We start from the raw sequence: 20045 nt of genomic DNA on the forward strand, positions 1-20045 counted from the left end.
TCAACGTGTATTGCCAAAATATTCGAAAGGAGTTATGAGTTGTGAGGCATGCTGCAAAGTATCACCTGAAATTTGGTCAAATGCAGCAATAGCCAAAGCATTCCCTTCTTTAAGTTTTAAAACAAAATAGCCATTCCTTAAATTTGGCTACCGTTTTTACAATTTTTTTACCCAAGGAAGTTACTTACAAAACTGTAGTATTTGCGCATCATCAATTAAAGGAAAAGGCCTGTTTCACCATTTTCAGCCTGTGTATAGAAGTGTGCAGGATTTTGGAAATGTCAAACTGAAAAAGAAACATGATTTGGCTCTTTCAATTCCCTTCAAATATACATTTTTCAACAGCTAGTTGGACCGTTAGGAGTCCGCGAATGACGACAAGCAGGATTTTTTCACCCTGTCGAGGCACAAAGTTCAGAGGCTTTCGTACGCCGAGGCTATCCTTTTTCTGTAAATCAAAGTTCATCACCACCAACAAACAAAATTTTTTGCGCAGAAGATGCACGCGTATTGTAATTCCGGTGCTATAGCCCACGACTTTATTCTCAACAGAATGATTCAGCTTTTTTGTGAACTTGCGAATGGGAGAATAGTGTGGCATATTATCCTACTATGAATTTCAGTGGTTATCAATAAGCTGTTATTTTGCACAACTATACTCCAAATTTGGCATCATTAATCTTCAAATTGATATGTTTGTATGCTTCGAGGGGTAAAAAATCTTAATTTCTAAAAATCTATGCGTAAAGAGTTATTTTATTTACATTTAAGTTTTCTCCAACCAAAAAATCATAAATAATAAAGGAGAGACTTCCTTAATATTTCTAACTTAGATAGAAGTGGCATGTTTAGGTTGAGTAAACTTTTATGTGATTGTTCGGATGATAAGGGAAACAACATTTTAAATTATCTATTAATTATACCAAGCCCTGTCGAATAAATTACGTGTGCAAATAAGAGGACATCAATGACTGTTAATATTTCAGTTGTGTTCCACAGTTTAACGATATTAGCAAGCCCGGCTTATGTTTTTTTACAAAACTTCATGTACTACCACTATCTCCTGAAATTCATACACAATAGATCACCCCCTGTTTACCGTAGAAATTTGCTGTTCCAGTGAACCAAGTAACTTCCTACTATTGTTTTACTTTATTAATAAATCAAAATTAGTAGCAAAATCGAGGTATAAATATTGTAGCCAAAGCACTATTTCCATTAATAATAGAATGAACGAACCATATGGTTTTAGTACGACTTGATCCACGATGTTGGTGTGTGTATTGAAATCCACATCAGCAGAGGAATAGCCCCGGCATTGGAGGGCACCGAGTCTCATAGAGTTTGCAGGTGGTAATCGGAGCGATACCGTCTTGATGTAGCTAGCACCATTGGCGCCCCCGCGTTTCAACTCTGCGATGGAGGTCAAGTTAGTGAGATCGTACCACTCGGCAGCATTAATTGTCAATGCGCCGAACCACTTGATCGTTGCTTGACCATAGAAGGGAGTCGTAGAACACGAAAAGATCTGCTTCCGCTCCGGACGCACATACAGGGTGCGTGGAAATTGCGAGGATGATAGGAGTTGGGCTGAACACTCCTCCTTATTGTCTGAACTCTTAGGTCCGGGTAGTCTGGTGTTACTCATTTCATTCTTGTAAATGCAAACACCAGAGAAGGCATCTAAAAATCCAGGTCAAATCAACAATGATAGGTAGTTCCAGCAAAATCATTGAGAAATGTGAAAAATTGGGTATTTCTTAGCCTATTTTTCCTTAATGTAACCAGCAGTGTTGTTGAATTGAGAGCTAAAGTGGAAAAGTGCCAAATCTAATAAAGGTGGAGTTTTTATTGTTCAGTTTGATGTATATGAGGTGTAATCAAAGTGCAGTACCCTATAGCAATAAAATATGAGCCCATTTAGAGCAAAGTTATGCATTTAAGCCATTAATACGGGCCACAGAAATCAAAATTGGACATTAACATTAAGGTGATTTTCGTGATTTTTTATAGAGGATTGCTCTCACTCCACGAGTATGCAGAAAAGGATACAAAAACCCTAAACATCAGTTTATTTATCACTTCATTAGCAGTACCTTTAAGCAAATATTTAGTAAATTCAACATTTCTCTAAGTGTTTTGTTTTAAGCGATGTTAAACTTTGCAGTTGTTAACACAATGATGGGAGGAAATAATTATTAGAAAAAAATTAGAAAAATGAAATAAGGAGCAACAAGTCCGAGTTGTTTTAAGGAAAACACTTCGCCTCAAAACTTTCCTCGCATTTCACCTAGATCAACTTATGCTGTTCCTTTGGTTTGACAGAAATGAAATCGCCATCTTTATTATCCTCTAAGTAATAAAAGATCTGTAGGTTTCTCAGTCACGTCAAAATAGGTCTGCATTTCCGCTGTCATGTTAATCGTGTTTTGCAATCAAACTTCCTGTTAGGAGAAAAAGGAGAAATGGGAAAGAAGCCCGCCTATTATGCCACTTTTTGAGAAAATGAAATTCGACAGGAAGCCTTCTTTACTCTTAAATACTTAAAAGTCCCGTGCCGTGGATACTGGCTGCCGTTATATTGAAATTTTGACCGTGTGATCAGGTAGCCTGGGAAGAAATTAAATTCACAGGTTTATGAGTCGTACCAAATTAATTGCCATGTTTTCTAATTCAAACTCTTTCTATCAATTTCAGAAAAATAGGACCGAATGTTATCGTTTGTCCAAGTACTTCAACAAAAGACCAAACTTCTGGCTGCAGTCGTAATTAGTAAACAAGATTATTCATTGCGTAATGTGATACGAACAAAGGAATCCTAAAAATTTGCAGCTGAGTCTGCGCACTTATTCATTAGCACCTTAATGCGGGCCACTGTGGTGCTCCGGTGTGCTTGTAATACGCGATAAATCAATTCATTGGAGTAATCCAATCATGGTATTGAACTGACTGTCATGATAATTGGCTACAATGGATGAGAATGGATAAGCAATGAGAAAGTGAAATCCTCATAGCTATTTTCGCCTGTACGTATGTTGTGAGGTGTGATTAAAGCAATAGTTAGAGGGACCAGGGGTCCCGAAATCACGCATAAAAACGGCAATATCCTTGGCTAAATAAGCCGAAGAACTGGCCAACGAATTAATCCAAGGGACATCTAGTTGTATTGCCTGCTCTTTTAATTACCATGACCATGTCTTAGCTCGCGTCCCAGTGGGTTTATGGTGTACGGTCTACTTATTTCCCCCAGCTGAAGAGTTACAGTGACAACAGTTGTCACCCATAAACCATTCATCTGGTTGCTATCGAATCGCATCACAGTGCGGCAGACGACACGAAAGCGCCAGGTTCGCTGCTGCAGACTGAATGCTGTCAGAGGTCAGGCCCCACGGTATGGGTTTAAGGTTAGGGAATTAACCCCACCGACCGAGAGGAGGAGGAGGAGGGAAAGTAGTAAATTCTACTCTTCGTACATCGTTCCCGTTAGTCTTACGAGGAGTTGCATAAGACTAACCACCAACGCAGGTCATTTATACAACTACAATGTGATTCTCCTCATTTCAAACTGTTTCCATTATTTATTCAGTCAATCAATGTCTTGTTAGGGACATCTTCCAGAGGAAAGTCATTTCTTAAGATGTGTGCTCACAAAATCAGTTATGAAAAAAATTTCGAACAGCTGAAAGTCAGATTAATGTAGTGAAAATTCTGGTGGTTGTAGGAATCATAAACCATTGTGTGTGGAGTCACTCTCGCAAACATCGCCACCCTTCACGATCTCGCGCAGTATTAACGTTGTATCCCCCTCGAGAGTTGGACGCGTGCCGGCTAGAATTTAAATTCCCAGCCTGTGTGGCATTTCGGCTAAGGTCAGAGATAAAAGCCTGCCAGTATTCCGACTTTCAGACCAGTGTCCTCTCGCTCACACGTACATCCATAGTAAGGTCAGAAATCATTTCTCTCTACCTGTCAGTAGTGGAAGCCCATCATCGCCCAGCAAAGTTACGAGACGATGTTTATGTCAATCTTCGCCCCATTTATCATTTATTTGGCTAAGTGTGGGTTTATCCAGAGTGGTAAATTTTACTCAAGGCATCTAATATCCTCCTGTTTGATTATTGACAAAATAATTTGCAGTTAGATCAAAAATACGATTTGGTATATTCTTCGTTTTAATCTGTTCGAAGACGTAAATAGGTTTTTCTGGGATGTTGTGGATAGGCACCTACCGGTTATACTTGGTGGCAAATCAAGAAGTGCATGCAACTGCAAAATCCAGTTATAATGTTTTGTGATCGATTGAGATGAAATTAGCATCAGTGATCAAATAAATGGGACGCGAATACGTGACATGAACTCCGGGAAGTGGATCTGATTTCTGACGATGCAAGTGTAATACCTCCCCGCCTTTTGCCGACCTCAACAGAAATATACAGGCCAACTGTTCGAACACATTAGTGAAGTGTTAAAGAAGACTTGACGTTTGTTCTTCTGTCAAAATGCGTTGTAGAACTTCCACGTCTGCACAACTCTCAGTGGTGGCGTCGTCATATCAGGAACCGTTAAAGCATTCTGACACAAATTCAGCGATCATGTCAGCAGTGACGTTATTTTTCAAAATAAAGCTGCTGTCAGCCAAAGATTGGATGATGATCAGCTGTAAGACCATGAATGAGAGGTTGCAAACCGCAATGCCCCCTTATGTTAGTGGTCCATGACCTTTCTATTTAGCGTTTATTTTCGTTGCAAATACATAAATTAACTGTCAAGCTTTACATGTATGTGAGACATACGCAACATTGAGAGAAGGCCAATGGGAGTAGAGGCAGAATTGAAGCGAAGCTAGCATTCACAAGGAAGCTCACACAGGCTTCTGGCGCGTCAGCACAGGCATGTGCTTGTCCGTGCATGTCATAGCGGCGCGACTCCGTCGCGGTGACGGGAGACACCGTGACTAATTTCATCGATTTTTGGCCACAGCGGCATCACGATAGGATATGGGCAGGTGACTAAGCTGCGTCTACCCAGCGTGTGAGACGTGAAGTGGACTAAAAACCGGCATTTTCGTCGGCCACCTCAGCAATGATTGCCTGATAGTGAAGCCCACAAGGTTGCACTCAACTAGTACACTGACAGTGGTTAAATTTAGCGGTTGCATAAGTCAAGATCACTTCTAGAATACTTGCAATAATAATCTTTAGTTCGCCTTGAACAAGACCCGTTGTGCCGAAGCAAAAGCTCTACTTTTTATTAGTCAGAATTGGGTTGACTTTGTTAAAAGTAGAAAAGGAAGAAGGCTGACGATGTGCTTTTTCAACTTACACTTAACGTTGAGCAGGATTTTTGCTTTTTGCTCCATTCCCAGCTTGTGCCGCGTAACGCATACTATGGAAAGGCCATTTTGGGCTCGCTTTACATCTGGCAGGGAGAGATGGCTTTCCAGTTGATTTCCATCGGAGGTGTGTCGTGAAAATTGCTGGAGACTGGGCAATTTGTTCAGCTCAGTGACTGTTGACGAAAGAGATGAGGATGCAGAGGAATCCGTTTGGAATGGGCTTGGTGACTGATCCCAACGCCAAATCAATTCACCCGGAGGTGACCCTGGTGGTTTTGATTGACACATGAGATTCACTGTGTCACCTTCGTTAGCAATTATGGAGTCAACAATGCTTTCCTCCGAAGAGAGAATGACAGGAGCCCCTGGCGGCGCTAAAACATACAGTTTTCCATTTACAATGGAATTGTATCTTTGGTATGGAGTTTGAGAAAAATCTGATGCCTGTAGTAATTTGGGCCACAACAATATGCTTTTGATTTATCCTGCAGCTGATTAATGATCAGGTAGAAAAGTATCATTTGGAACACAAATATCTCAAAATATTCCATTAATCTCACAAGGCGATTTTCTCCTCCTGGACACCTTATTAGCTGCAGTGAACGTATGCGCTCAGTAGTCCGATTTCTTTAAAGCTGTAAAATATATTATACTGTCGGAAAAGGTTAAATCGTGAAATCGGCATTGATATCGTGGTAACTGAGGCATCGATAAATCTCCATTCCTAAATTCAACATAAAATCTGCGAACTCAATAATATATTTCAATAGCTGAATGCGACTCGACCCACTAAATGATTACCGCAATTTCAATAAAGGAGCAGAGTCGGCGGGATCAGAGATAACGAGAGTGAATCCGCGTTTTTTCAGCCCTTAAGATTAACGACCAAAATTAGGGGATGTACAATCGTCTTCTTTGGACGTGAGATGTGCAGGATGTTAATGATAGAAAAAAGCTGGCAGCATTTTTATAACGCCTGAATGATACGGTCCTACATAAGAAACGCACTTGCTTCGTGTAAGGAACGATGAAAGAATTGAGAAATTTCAAGTAACAAAGATGCCTAATTTTATTAAGCAAAAATTTCTTTTAAGCAGGAAATTGAACATCACACTCAAGTTTAAATTAGCCATCGCCTGAGGCCTCAAAGCAAGCGAAAAACAGTCTCACCACATTTCGCTACCATATTTCAGGGTTCAGGCGTAGTAGAAGTAAGTTGCATATGACGCTATTTATACTACTTTGAAGATTAATCACGATCAATATTGGATTGGTTGATCTGTGCCCTAAGTAAACCGACTTAAGACATTTATAAGATTTCATTATGATCAAATGGCTGATTACGCTAACAGAATCGGTGTGACTTGAATAAGGTGGACGGATTCAAAACGAGATCGTTACCGCACGTCCACGTTGTATACAGATAATCTCTGAAGGAAAGTGCGTAGATAAAACGGAGAAAGAAATAAAGGCAGCAGCTTTTTACCATTGAGGGAGCTGGCAAAGTCATTCTTCACATATGTTAACTTTGCCGAACTGGCACTTCAGATGCGATTGTTTGGGAAGTCATGCCAATGGCACACCGAAAGCGTTTTAAAAGAAAGTGAAAATAAAAAATTTATCAAAATTTGTCATCGCTATCCTTTTCATAGTTTTTTGGGGTTTATTTTTATGAAGTGTACGTACTTCCCAAAAATGTATATGTCAACACTAGATTGACTGTGTGATGCTGAAGGAGGTTTGTTTATGACAGCATTATGATCAATAGTGCTGTAGACAAACCCGATGTTCCATGAAAAGGGATTCAGATAATAATAAAATTATTATCGCACATGTCTAAACCTCGTCCATTTCTACAATTCGAAAATCGAATAGAATTTTAGTAAATAATACATTTTGGAGATTTGATACTCAAAGCTAAAATCGCTTAGTTTTCTGTAGTGCAGATGCGTCAAAATTCAGTTAACATTCATCTTCACTGCGGTGATTAATGTTGTGTAGATGAAGGGCAAAACAGAGGCCTGTAAATTCTCAAATAATAAAACATTTTCTCAAGTTTGAATATCCACTTAGTAAATATTCTTCTCTGCATATCTTTGGTAGATTTATAAATTAGAATATCTTATTGCAATGACAATGACTCAGTCAAGTTAAAGGAAAACACGTTTTCGATGTGCTTCTTCGACATAGCAAGGTGAATAAGGAGGTCGACATTTTAGTTATTTGCACACGAAACTGGTGGCGTACTTTATTACCTTTTTCTTTTTATGCAATGAGAACAAATTACAAAGAGTTAAGTTTAACGGAAAAAACAGTGAACTTTTAAAGGCTCTGACGATCCTCTGCTTGATAATAAGGCCTATTTGAAAGTTCAACTGCTAAAAATCGTAAGTTTAAAGCAAGAAACATCAACTATCACCAGTTTTTCAGCCTTGTTGACGTACAGTTTCAAATGCCTCCCTTGTTGAACTTTTTTGGTAGTGTTTTTGATTCAAAAATGAGTTAACTACCCAAATTTACCACTGGTAATTTTGTCGATTACTACTGCAATTTTAACAGCATTATCAACAAATTCACAATTAGTACTAGCATTAACGAATGTTATAGGTACAGCTCGTGTCAACAAAGCAAAAATTGACGAAGATTAACTGACGAAGGAAACTTCACATACCCTTTCCTTTCTCCACACCCGTTTTTGATGCCGTTTATTGTCATCCATATCTAGATTCGCGGAAACACTTACTGGATGGGTTTTAACTTGAACGATGTAGGAGTGGGACGGGCCTGGGTTAAAGAGGAGTATGAGCCCAATGGTCGCTTTTTTGGGGATAATCCGATCGACTAAATAGTTGGTTGCGGTAGAAGTTACTTCTAATTTAAAGGTGGGAGTTTGTTTCCACTAGATGAAAAAGCACTCAATTTCGTAATTTATTCAGTGTGCAATTATCCAATAGCCTAATTCGCATTCCTCCTGTTAGTCATACCAAGTGTGCATAAAAGGCAACCTAAAGCACTCATAAAGGAACTGAGAAAGTGGTGGGCGCGTAAATATTTTACCTCGTTCCTATTAGTTACAATTCCTCATTAATTTTACACAATAGGTTTACGGTATCCATCACTAGTAAACATTCTTTTCAATCCCGAGTGTCATCTACCTTTGAATTAAAACAGTTGCTCAACTTATTTTTTTAAACTATGTCGCAAAGGTTAACTAAAATCGGAAACAATAAAGAAATACAAGCTTAGAATGATGATTTAAAACTATTAAAAAGCTACGAAGTTCAGATTTATTTAAAATCTTATTGTAATCTTGTAGCTAACTTTTTTCAGATATAATATATATAATCTACCAAGAGGAGTGTTGCAAATGTTTGTTAAATGGTTTTGCTTTCCGTACTGGTGACAGTGTGCTCAAAAGCAGTCCTATCATCCACTAAGAATATTTTTACGAGTTAAATTATTTCGGCTTGGAAGTATTGTAAAAAGGTGCCGTTTAATTACTGTGTCGCAACAATCAAAGGATCAAAGAAATCAAAATAATGCAAAGTTATTATTTAAAACGAATTTTAATAACAGAGCATCTACCCACCGCCGTTTCGTTGGGGCCACCTAAATTTTAGCCAAATGACCCGTTTCAATGACTTTCTAGTAATTCTTTTACTCACAATAGAGTAGCCAGAAATGCATAAACGACCATGTTATTTTAACTAAAATATCAATAATAAAATCTGCCATTCAGTAATTAAAAGGTCCCTTCATTTCTATCATCATTTGACAGCATTCACAAGATTAAGACACAGTGGTCCTTTAAGTTCGGTGCTATCCTTTAAACTTTGAGAAACCGAAGACACTAGGGTTTAAAAAAGTTAGTAGGAGTGGTGGCTAATCTGGAAGACAGTGTACTAAGGAAAAGCAAGAAAAAGTGTAGATCATTGTTGGCGTTTGAAAAAGCGGACAATAGGCTGTGCCAATGCATTTAAAAATGATGCTTTGCCTCAAGGGCATTAGGGAGAAACGACTTTCGAGACCAAACATTGAAAATTATTCTCACATAATTTAAAAGATCAATTTTAACCTCCGGAGGAGTAAAAACTAATTTCAAAGCAGGTAATTAAGATAAGTGGGGGAACAATTAATGCGGAGACGTGTTACAATATGTAAGCCGAGATAATAATCCTAAATCCCAAAATCGAGCTCCACTATTTATTAGCTGCGTTCAGGTCCACGAATCAGCTCACTACGTTTGCACTCATCAGAACTGCTCGGTTTTACGCATATACTACTATTGTTCCTTTTATTTTCCCCCCAATTAAAGATCGTGGCTTAAAAACAAATGCTATTAAAAGCCATTATTAAATGCAATTATGGTACATTCGTGTTGCATGTGACTACAGGTAGAGCATATTCAAAGTTGGCATTATGCACTTTAAAAAGCATTAAAGCACATACCATTGACATTGTGGAACTGATAGCCAATTGATTTATGTTCTAAAGGTTTTTATAGATATTTTGCCTTAAAATTGTCAATCAAGTAAGAAATTGTGAAAGACTACTCACTCTGCACCGTGACAATGATCTCGGCGAGCAGTTTTTGTTGCCCTAAGTTTCCAGCACGTTGAGTAGCCTTGTTGGTGACCAGACAAGTAAGTCGATCGCCGGTGATTAGGTTGGCCTTGGGGATGACCAACACGGCCTCTCCTTCAGCTCCTCCATCCGCCACGGGAGTAGAAAAGACGTCGTTACCACCGCCACCAACATAGCTGGTGCGCATTGGCAGCCCGTTGTGGAACCACTCGAAATCGGGCGCCGGCACACCCCCCTTAGCCTGACAAATCAACCGCAGCTTGTCGTCGGCACTGGAGAGATCGTTAATGTTGTCCTCTACAGAAAATCCCGGCCGCGATATCACCAGCTGACCGTTCTTCGTCGGCTGCGGCTCACCCGGAGGCGCCATTATGATGGGCCTTGAGGGCACCACTGAAAAGCGACATTACACACAAAACATTCATCCGTCGGTGCACTTTCAACTCAATCACGACTTTACTAGAAGCCGTCTGTGAGTGCTCAGATGACCTCATGTTGTTTGGATGCAAATACAGAAGACTGTTACTATAATTACGGAAGCAGTCGACCATGATTGCGGGGCATCATCAGCACCAACTCTATGACGGCTGGCGATCTCATTTATGTATGCTGTGTTCGGGATAGCGTACGATGCCGGTTCCCGGTGTGACGTACTTGTTTTCAAAAATCAAAATGAACTTATAGACACGATTTTACGCCTGTGGCTGCACCATATGAGAGTTTAATTCGCTTAAATCGGAAAATAAGCTACCTGCTAAATTTAGCATCCTCTTCTAAAGTGTTTGACCCTAACAATGTTTCAGAGAAAATTTAAGAATGAGAAGTAAAAGTAGATTTGTGAAACTATATTTGTTAGTAGTTTATTTTGTGTTAATCATGCTTAGTGAAGGTCCAATTATGATCCATGAGATCAGGCTTTTTGCCCTCTCTTTCGTGTAATACAAAAATTCTAGATTTATACGCGGAATCTAGCAAGAGTCATGAGGAAATAAACATCAGTTGCGTTGTTCATCCTGTTTGAACTTTGAACATTGTTTAGACCCGGTGAAAGAATAAAAGTAGTCAAAAATGATTTGTGGCTTAAATTAGTTGACCTGGATACACTAAGGTTTTAGGGCAAATTTCTATATGCCAGTCAGTGCAGTGCACCATAAACCAGATTTTGTATACAAGCATGCCATAATTTTGGAGTAGTCATCCAAAATAATAATCCAGCTAACGCATTTCCATCCATAATCCAACTCCCGTGAACGTGACCAAGTTTTTTATTTGATGCTTTATTTGCTGTTGGGTGCATATCCATCCTCCCGGTTGAATATGACACTGACTTTTTCATGTGAAGCAGTATTTGATAATAAAAATACTAGCTATGGGTCTAAGTTACAAAACCCACGAATGTTGCCTACAGGTGGAACGCTTAACGGTATGCTTTCGATTTGAATTTCAATTTCAATTTTTTGAATTGAATTTCAAACCATATTTTTTGATAATAAAGCAACATAAAACGAGTAGAGCTGTGAAAATGGGATTTGACTAAACAATGATCGAAAGTTTGGGTCATGAAATCGTCTTAAGTGTGCTTAAATTACAAAATATAAATAATTAAAATAAGTGTTCTATATATCTTATTGGAATTAAGTAGTAAAATACATACCAAGTACAGAAAGGTTAGTGCTCCTGCGTAGTAAAGGCTGATTTGCTGTTGGTGAGACTTGGCATTCAAAATTTCCGGCGTCTTCTCGAGAAACACTTGATATGACCAAATCGTGTTCACCTTTGTCAGCGTTGCCTTGCATGGAATACTTGGGCCAATTTCTCAGTTCTCTATCATAACCTGAAGTACAAAAGCAATTTGTCGTCTCTTCTGTTGAGGTAAACCAGAAACCGTGTACCATAGAAGAGGGTAATAAATATGCACTTACCTCAATTTCTTAAGGTCACACACCAAACCCAAACTCTTGCTAATAGAGTGGAAATTGCACTATAAACGCTTTTTTAAGAGGGCAACTGTGACGTAGATGAGTATCGGGTAAGAAGTTATGAGTTTAAACATTATGTCTTCACCGTTTGAACTCGAATTTATAACAGGCTGAGGAGCTCTGTAAAAGGCTGAGTAACGGTGCACCTCGTCTCTATTAGAGATGGAGGGAAGTGATAACTTGCTAGAGCATTTAGCTTCTCTCAAACATGAATGTAAATCGCACTTCCTTATCAGAGAGGACTATCTCTTCAATAATCGACACATCATCCTTCTTCATTCTAGTTCTGATCTATGTACCAGCGTAATTTCTAAGCTCAAACCTCACATAACAAATGAGTCTAAACTGGTCGTGATTTTGCAGCATAGCTTACTAAACCCTTACTAAATAGAGAAATATTTCTATCAGACAACATTTCACAAAACGTGGGGCACATTAATAAAGCTATCATTAACAGAATATTCCTTATTCATTCATGCAGATTGATTAACAGCCCCAAGTATCAAAAATAGTCCTAATTCAGACTGCAATTCTTTTGTGAAATAAACATTGAGCCACTTAATTATACTGGATACCGTTGCTATCTTAAAAAATATAAGAGTACAATATTTAGGCCTTTAATATAAATGTTCTAATAAGCTTTTGTGCTTATAGTTTCCTATTTCTACTACTTCTAGTACAAAATTAATCCTTTGTATATTACCGCATTTTAATTGATTGCGAATAGACCTTCTATCTACCGGCTCCACCAATTTATTTAAAAAACGTCTTCCAAGAAAAAGGCCTTATGTTAATTAATTACATGGCCAACACTCTGGAAGGATCTTCTCATAGTGCCGATTCATCTGATCGTGATTATTGTTCATATGAAAAGACCAATCCTAAAATATTGTTCAGTTTTTTATAAATAAGCCTTATTTTTATTTCGTCCGCATCAAATTTTCACAAACTCAAAATATGTGATCTCTTGGCGAAAATGCCGTCAAGTGAATTAGACGCAGGCAGTAGGAAATTCTTACATTTTTCACCAGTGGCACACAATTATCCCGAGGGACTCTGTTTGTGTATCGGTAAATATTCTTTTTTTCCAGTTCCAGTCTTCTACTTTTTGTTATTTGTGCAACAAGAAGGTCATCTGGGAGAACTACACTATCTCACTTTTTCCAGGGTTTTAGGATGGCTTAACAACATTTTGTACATTTTGGTGGGTTAGTATTCAACAGATAATCCAAACAATAAAATATTTAAAACTTTTGTGCAGGTTGAAGACTCTCTAATTTACACACTAATCTAGACAATACAACAGATTATAGTTATGAAGCAAATTAAGGCGATGCGTTTGTGGTACCTGACCATTGCAATTCATTGTAATGGTTTAGCAATCCTTGGTACATCGTGCTCTTTAAAGTTCTTTCCAAACCAAAATATATCAGTCGCTTTTCACTTTTTTTATGTTTATGAATACCTATATGTGTAACACATCGCATCAATCCATTTTAATGCTGTTCAATGTTTAAAAAGTCGTCAAATTCATTAATTTAACTAGAAAGAAGTAAACAGTTGGGGTAACTAGATGTTTGCTCTGACAGTGTGGTAATTGTTTGCATTTTTTTCTATATGAACTTCCAATCGGGATAGTTGTGGGAGTCCACCTTTTAGGGAGAATTTGTGTCACATTTGTGAGTGCGTACAGTAGGAGTTTGTCAAACTCATAGTTCGGTTCCCGCGAAACGACTCGGAATTCTTGAGTTCTAGTTCCAATTCATTAACGCAAATGAAGTGATAGCCCGACGTGAGGGAACTTCGGTTGTCAGGAGAGCTCAAGTCTCTTTGTCGAGTTTTTTACTCGCATTGTAAAATGTCAGCAATAACCTAATTTTCAACAATAAAGATAAAATTTGTGACTTCCATTTACCCTAACGTCTTCAAATATTTGGGAAATTTGGAATTTAAACTGTACAGCCATATTTAAAGGCACAATGTTTACTTATTTGTAGTAAGAATTTGTTTTCAGAAGTAAATTCGCGCATCTAATAGTTGAAGGATGATCATGCAAATTTAAGTACTCAGTCAAATCTTATTTTTCTTTTTCGTTGATTCGCCATGCAATATTAGGTGCCAAGAAGCATAGTCACCCTAATGCCACCTATGCGGCAAAGTCGGATTTGCGCCATTCAGACATTTTACAAAAGGTACCAATAAAATCGTTAAAAAGTATTCATTTTTCTCCTGATATTGCGGTGTGTCTTTCATGCACTTAATTAGCCCTACCATTCTCCCATGTTACTCATTTAAAGTGATAAAGTTGCCATCCCAATAAACAAATGAGCTTGTCTACAATCGGTACGCCTTAGTTTACAGAGCGTTAATAACAAAGTCACTTTTTGAAGATAGGCCACGAGGGAGGTTCTTGTTCGCTTACGAAAGATCTAAATTTGTTGTCTGAATTTCCTTAGAGGTAATTAATAAGAAATTCTGCAATGAGCATACACTACCGCTGTGGCCAGTACACCAAGCGTGAAGTTATCTTTTTTTCTGTTAGCCATATTCAGTATAAGTACTGTCAACAAAAATTATTTTTTACGGATCATGCACATTTATTTTACAACAGCTTGTAACGTCTTTTAAAAAACTAATAATAGAAATTTGAATAACATTAACTGTCATCGCAGCACAACCTTCTTAAAACTCGCTTTCTAAGCATCAGTCACCATAAAGTGATACGCCCACGCCAACCACTCACGTCAAAATTCTAGCTTACCTACATTCCATTAATAAATGCTCCAGGAGCGATTAAAACCGAGTGTCGTCAGATTTGCACATATGCTCATCCAATTTCGGTAAATTAAATGGAAGTTCAATATTACTAACTTTACAATAAGTATACTTGGAAAAATGAGAGCACATTAAAACCTCAGATTACTGCTTGCTCTGGAACTCAAGAGTCAGTCACAAAATATACCTGATTTAAAAAAGTGACACTTTAAGAAGGAGTTATTCAAATCGGGAAAATCGAGCATTGATAAAAATAATAATTTGAAACATATGTAGAGCCGAAAGAATAAGACTAAAGGAATTTCGCTTAAGTACTGCAATTATTCTCGCTGTAATGCCGCGATCATAATGTTTATTACTGGTCTGCAAACATACACGAAGTTCAAAATAGCAAATTCCTTATGGTGTTAGCTGATTTCTCCTTAAAAGGAAAAACATGTATTACTGAGTGTGTCATAATTGAGAAGCGTGCAAAACTGAGAATTGGAGGCAAATTACCTTATACGAGTCAGCCAAAAGACAACTATTTTAAGTGATGCATTTTCTCAGTCTTAATTAAAACTATGGTTGTTAATAGACTCTACATTCACCCGACTTGATAGCTCCTTTTGCATTATATTTTAATGCAGAAAATATCTGCAGTCTGTGGGATAAGATCTGGCGGTGAGCAAATTCAACTTTAAACTTTTTAGATGCTTGCCAAAGCTTATGTCTATCGCTTGTTTTAATGGAGAGGATACTGGTTAGGTTCATCCTTATCATCAGTTATGTCAAAATGGTGGAAAACCCTTCTTTTCTTTGTATATTTCTAGCCGTTTCCCTCTTGTTTTTCTCTGTGGGTCATAGTTTTATTCTCATAACAAAGTAAAAGAATGGAACATTTTCCCTAAGTAAACACCTTATCGTGTTCCGTCTACCAGAAATTAGTTCTGATCATAAATAAAATCGTTTACAATTTCCAGTGTAAATATTCACGCGAAGGTTCTGAAAGTTTAAAAAAGTTAATTTGAATCTTAATCTGATTTAAAATGCACTCTCATAGGGATCACAGGACCTTACTGCATTAGGTAAAAGCTGATGAAGCAAGCGTGTGTGATACATACCGAGAAGCGTGTTGTGAGCTCGCCACTGTGCCTTTCCACTCTGCCAGGATACCCGACACCGCATGCGCACGGGTGAGCCCTCCAGCACCTCATATTGATCTGCGGGTAGTTCGGAGAAGCACTGGCGTTGAAGCCGCTCATCAACGGGGGAACAGACAGAGGATTGAAAGGACTCGAATGCTGTTACCACCTCCCCCGAGTCCGGTGCAAATATTAAACTCCGTAGACTCTCTACATCATCGACGTTAGAGCCGGAGACCCCAGTAGAATTGCAGAAAGCGAAAATAAGTAGTAGAAAAAGTGAGAAAAATGTCAATTCTAACATGCGCATATTGCAAAGAGGTTAGGTGAGAAGCAGAGAATATAAAAGAGAATCCACTAAGAGCAGCTACTGTAGTTTTGTAAAGGGGTATTTCTCAGGATTCCCACATCACGACGACCCTGCATTACAGTTTGTCGCATTGAACGCTAACTAATTAGGAGTTGAGAGTGAAATCCGCTGGGGTGGGGATGAGTTGGGACGGGACAGGACGGGACGAGTGGAGTACGAATGCGTTCGTGTATGCGCCACCGCAGGCAAACGCAACTGTCACGCGTGTAGCAGATTGGCGAGGGCGTGAGCAAAAGTCGTGCGTATGTTTGCCCTGGCCGAACGAATGAGGTCATCAAAAGATAGGTCGGTTTATTACTTCTCAAGACAGAACAAACGCCATCATGCTGCCTACCTGCCTAAAATGCCCCTCTCCACCCCTCCTAATGATGTTGTGACATCTTGGATGACCGGGAGTAAACATGGCTAATGAGTTAAAACCATAACACCATTCAGTCGCAAATTACGTATTTGTAATTCAAATATGCTCTCATATTAGCAGAAATCCTGCTTAGATAACTTTTGTGTTAGATGCAAATGCGAAAGTTGTTCGTGTAGGCGCATGGTATACAGTTTTCTAAACGCTTGTGATTAAACATGCTTTTGGGGAAACCGATGATATCGTCACTTTTTCTAAGCTTTTAAGGTGCCCTAGCAACCAGTATCTGGGAGGCACTTAAGCTAGTAATTGGATTCATACATCACCATTTTTGGAAAAAGAAACTGGAAAAATTATGCCTATAAATATAGTATCACACAACTTGAGTACGAATATGGAGGCTTTACTGGTGATTTGCACATTTATTACTAACTTTCACTTGTCAGAGACAAAATAAATCACTGAAAGTGAATTATGACATCTAGTATATCAAATTAAATCAACCTACTTCTTCGAGTTCCTATCGGAACCACCTCTTTAACGATTCTTTGCTCGACAAAGAATTATGCTCCTATCATTTTACGGAACTGGCTGCGTTGCTCAAATATATGATGGCATTAATTTGACCATATAACGGTAATAATAGTTATTATGCAGAAATGTATATTCTTTCAAAGTCACTGTGTTATACTGGGAGTATTGAAGAACACATGCTCAGAAAGGAAATTTCTTATCCATTGTAGCGGTGGAAGAAGCTCAAAATTTTGATTCCTAGGCATTGAGGAATGCATGCATTTTAAAACATGCTTGCGCCATTTTATCGTTCCAGAAAATCTTTGTTTTATCGAGAAGGAGCCGCTATATATTTCAACTCGATAACTAACACTTGGTTGGTTTAAAGCTATGTTTTTTGAGTTCGGATTCGTTTCATTTCTCAAAATTATACTTCGGAGGTGAGACGGGGACTTTTTAACAATCCATGCTAATAAGTACAGATTATATTTGGTCACCTATTTAAACAGTAAGCAGAGCCTGTATAATTTTGGCCCAAAAGTAGATACAAATAAAATAAAAATGATGTAATTGCTATTAGTGTACCATGGGATGACCAAATAATCTATTTATATTTCACCATCGCGCACCATCTGAAAACCACCTGTCTTGGAAATCAGGCCCGGCCATAGTTGTGGAAGCAAAAGCGGTAACAGTAGTGTTGCGCGACCCAACACTAGCAACTGAACAGCTGTTTAGGAAAACCGGAGAAAACTGCGAAACATGGACAGACTGACATTATCGCTGCCAACGATTCATGAGTGCCCCGCGCAATCGCGGACATTTTTCAAAGAATCCGATGAAGACCTCTCCCAGCAGTTGTTAGTGCCCGTTGCCCACCTTGCATCTACCGAACCGGCTTTTTGCCCCTAAATCGGCGACTAAAACAATAAGCCGGCTTGACAGTGCAGTCCAAGTTAATCTTTCTCCCCCGTATGGTAGCAGCACAGCCCCTTTGTTTTATTTATCTTAAGTGTAGCCTATTTTTTGTAAAATCAAGTGCCAATTTTACTATTTATTGCCATGGTGTTTAATTCGTCTTATATTGCAAAAACTTTTAACTCTACAGAACCTAGCACGTTTACAAAACCACCCTATCAATACTTAAAGACAGCAGTATTAACTTTAATTTTGATTATCTTATGGTAAAATGTAAATCAATTACTTCCGTTTGTAGGAAAATGATGAACTTGTGCTTTATTTTAGGGATGGCAAGATTTAATTAATGTTCAGATATCAGACGGAATGATTTATCTCCTTCATGTTCAGCAGTACCCTTTAGTTGTCGGCCGAAAATGCAGATTTTGCATAGTTTAATTTACACTTTCACCTCACTGACACCGCAAATACACTGAAAATGTCACGTTAACATGACCTCCCCACTATCGATTATTTCTCATCTATTTAAATAATGCGTTAAAAATCAATAAATTAAATTGAGCTGACATTTGCGTAGAGTCAAATTTGACCTGCCGTGGCTGGTGCTATGTGCTGCATCAAGTGGATGCTGATAAGCGGTCCGTGGCGTCTGACTGTGTGGGCAGACGAATTCACCACGGTCTTCGTGGAACCTTTCCACCCAAAGCTGGCAGAATGCACAATCCGCTGCATTCTTCCCTTCTTCCCCAAGCCCCGTCCGACTTGCGAGTTTTTCACCTACTTTTTCCTTATGTGGCCTCTTGAGTATTACCGCAAATTTACAGGTCGTGACAGACTGGCAGCGGTAAAACTCTTCAAGAATGCTGTCTGCTTCATCTGCGAGGTAACTGACATGTTTGATCCTGCCGACGCGGAGACACTCTTCAATGTGCCCGAATGGAAGTACTACATGATAAAGGGCACTTGGCCTTGGGAAGAGGACGAGGAGGAATCTGATGATGACGAGGATTAAGAGCGGTAGTTTTAAATCACATTTAGAATTCATTTTTTTTATCTATACTTCACTGTTCAGATGATTTCCCATTTTGGAGAGAGGGTTGTTGGCACTCGTACCTTAGCCATAAGTACTGATGTGTAGGGAAATCATTTATTTACAAAACTCAAAAAATATATATATATAAACAGAAGTGCAATGGTTTTATGATCCGAGACTGGTGAAACCTGCCTCGCCATCATTACCGCATCTACATGGACAAACATTATTTTATTTAATAGATTTGCTTAGTCTTTGGAAGTAAAATAATTTTTTTGTCATCGAATTATGAGTGCACGATTGCTCCTTACGAACGACTAGCTGTTGCACATTCATCCTTAAGTAGTTCAGACAAGTGAGGATTCAAAAAAAGAAGTACACCTATTGACGTGCACGAAAAAAGTGCTCTAAACATCATCAGAAGGGGCACCATGACGACTCAAGAATTAAAATTGCTGCTGAAAATTTATTCAATGCCACTGTGCTTCAGTGCTCTCTTAGACAAGACAGGTTCTTACGCAAAGCAGAGGAAACTCAGCAATGCAACGTCACTAACATTATTTAAAACAAAGACCGAAGCATGCCTTGTCATCAAAAATCAGGGTCTTATGCGTAGGTACACTGATCACACCCGTAATAAATTCTGATTTCATACTAAAAATCCAATTGAAAATAGATATTTAACGAGGTTTTAGGATATAATGGACGTAGCATTCTGAATTGGAATTTTTAAATGCACTTCTATTGTTTCTACTATGCAAGTGAATTCCCAAAATGTCCTTGAGAAGAAAGCATTCCGTAACTCAAATCGACTCATAGTGACGATCAAAATAGACAAAGACAGTTCTCAGGACTGGAGAAAAGTACATTTTGTAAATTTCACCGACTTATCACTACAAGCAAGACTCTATGTTCTTAAAGCAACAAATGAGTTTGAAGGACAGATTCAAGAAAGTTGTAAGTAAAAGGCATTTAAGAGGTTTTTCAATCAACTGGCAATCGTTCTAATTGAAAATCAAGTTAGACTGTTTTGGGATGATGGATGAAACCTCTTTC

General features: G+C 38.5%; 3 protein-coding genes across 3 annotated transcripts; 1 reads left to right on the forward strand and 2 right to left on the reverse strand. All coding sequences in view use genetic code 11, as the record gives it.

Moving 5' to 3' along the window:
* Positions 1-1043: 1043 nt before the first annotated feature.
* EGR_06032 (Kin of IRRE-like protein 2) lies at positions 1044-12764 on the reverse strand (the record flags this gene model as incomplete). Its single annotated transcript, XM_024495281.1, has 6 exons — positions 1044-1063; positions 1240-1683; positions 5323-5709; positions 9893-10312; positions 11574-11753; positions 12701-12764. 6 exons carry the CDS (start codon positions 12762-12764, stop codon positions 1044-1046), a joined length of 1515 nt encoding a protein of 504 aa, XP_024350236.1.
* A 2932-nt stretch (positions 12765-15696) lies between these two features.
* EGR_06033 (hypothetical protein) lies at positions 15697-17861 on the reverse strand (the record flags this gene model as incomplete). The annotated part of the gene is made up of 4 exons (XM_024495282.1): positions 15697-15731; positions 15777-16007; positions 17668-17768; positions 17815-17861. 4 exons carry the CDS (start codon positions 17859-17861, stop codon positions 15697-15699), a joined length of 414 nt encoding a protein of 137 aa, XP_024350237.1.
* Positions 17862-18563: 702 nt separating this feature from the next.
* EGR_06034 (hypothetical protein) lies at positions 18564-18968 on the forward strand (the record flags this gene model as incomplete). The annotated part of the gene is made up of 1 exon (XM_024495283.1): positions 18564-18968. One exon carries the CDS (start codon positions 18564-18566, stop codon positions 18966-18968), a length of 405 nt encoding a protein of 134 aa, XP_024350238.1.
* Between the last annotated feature and the right edge of the window lie 1077 nt (positions 18969-20045).

Source organism: Echinococcus granulosus, assembly GCF_000524195.1.
Source record: "Echinococcus granulosus chromosome Unknown EG_S00050, whole genome shotgun sequence".
Lineage (NCBI taxonomy): Eukaryota > Metazoa > Platyhelminthes > Cestoda > Cyclophyllidea > Taeniidae > Echinococcus > Echinococcus granulosus.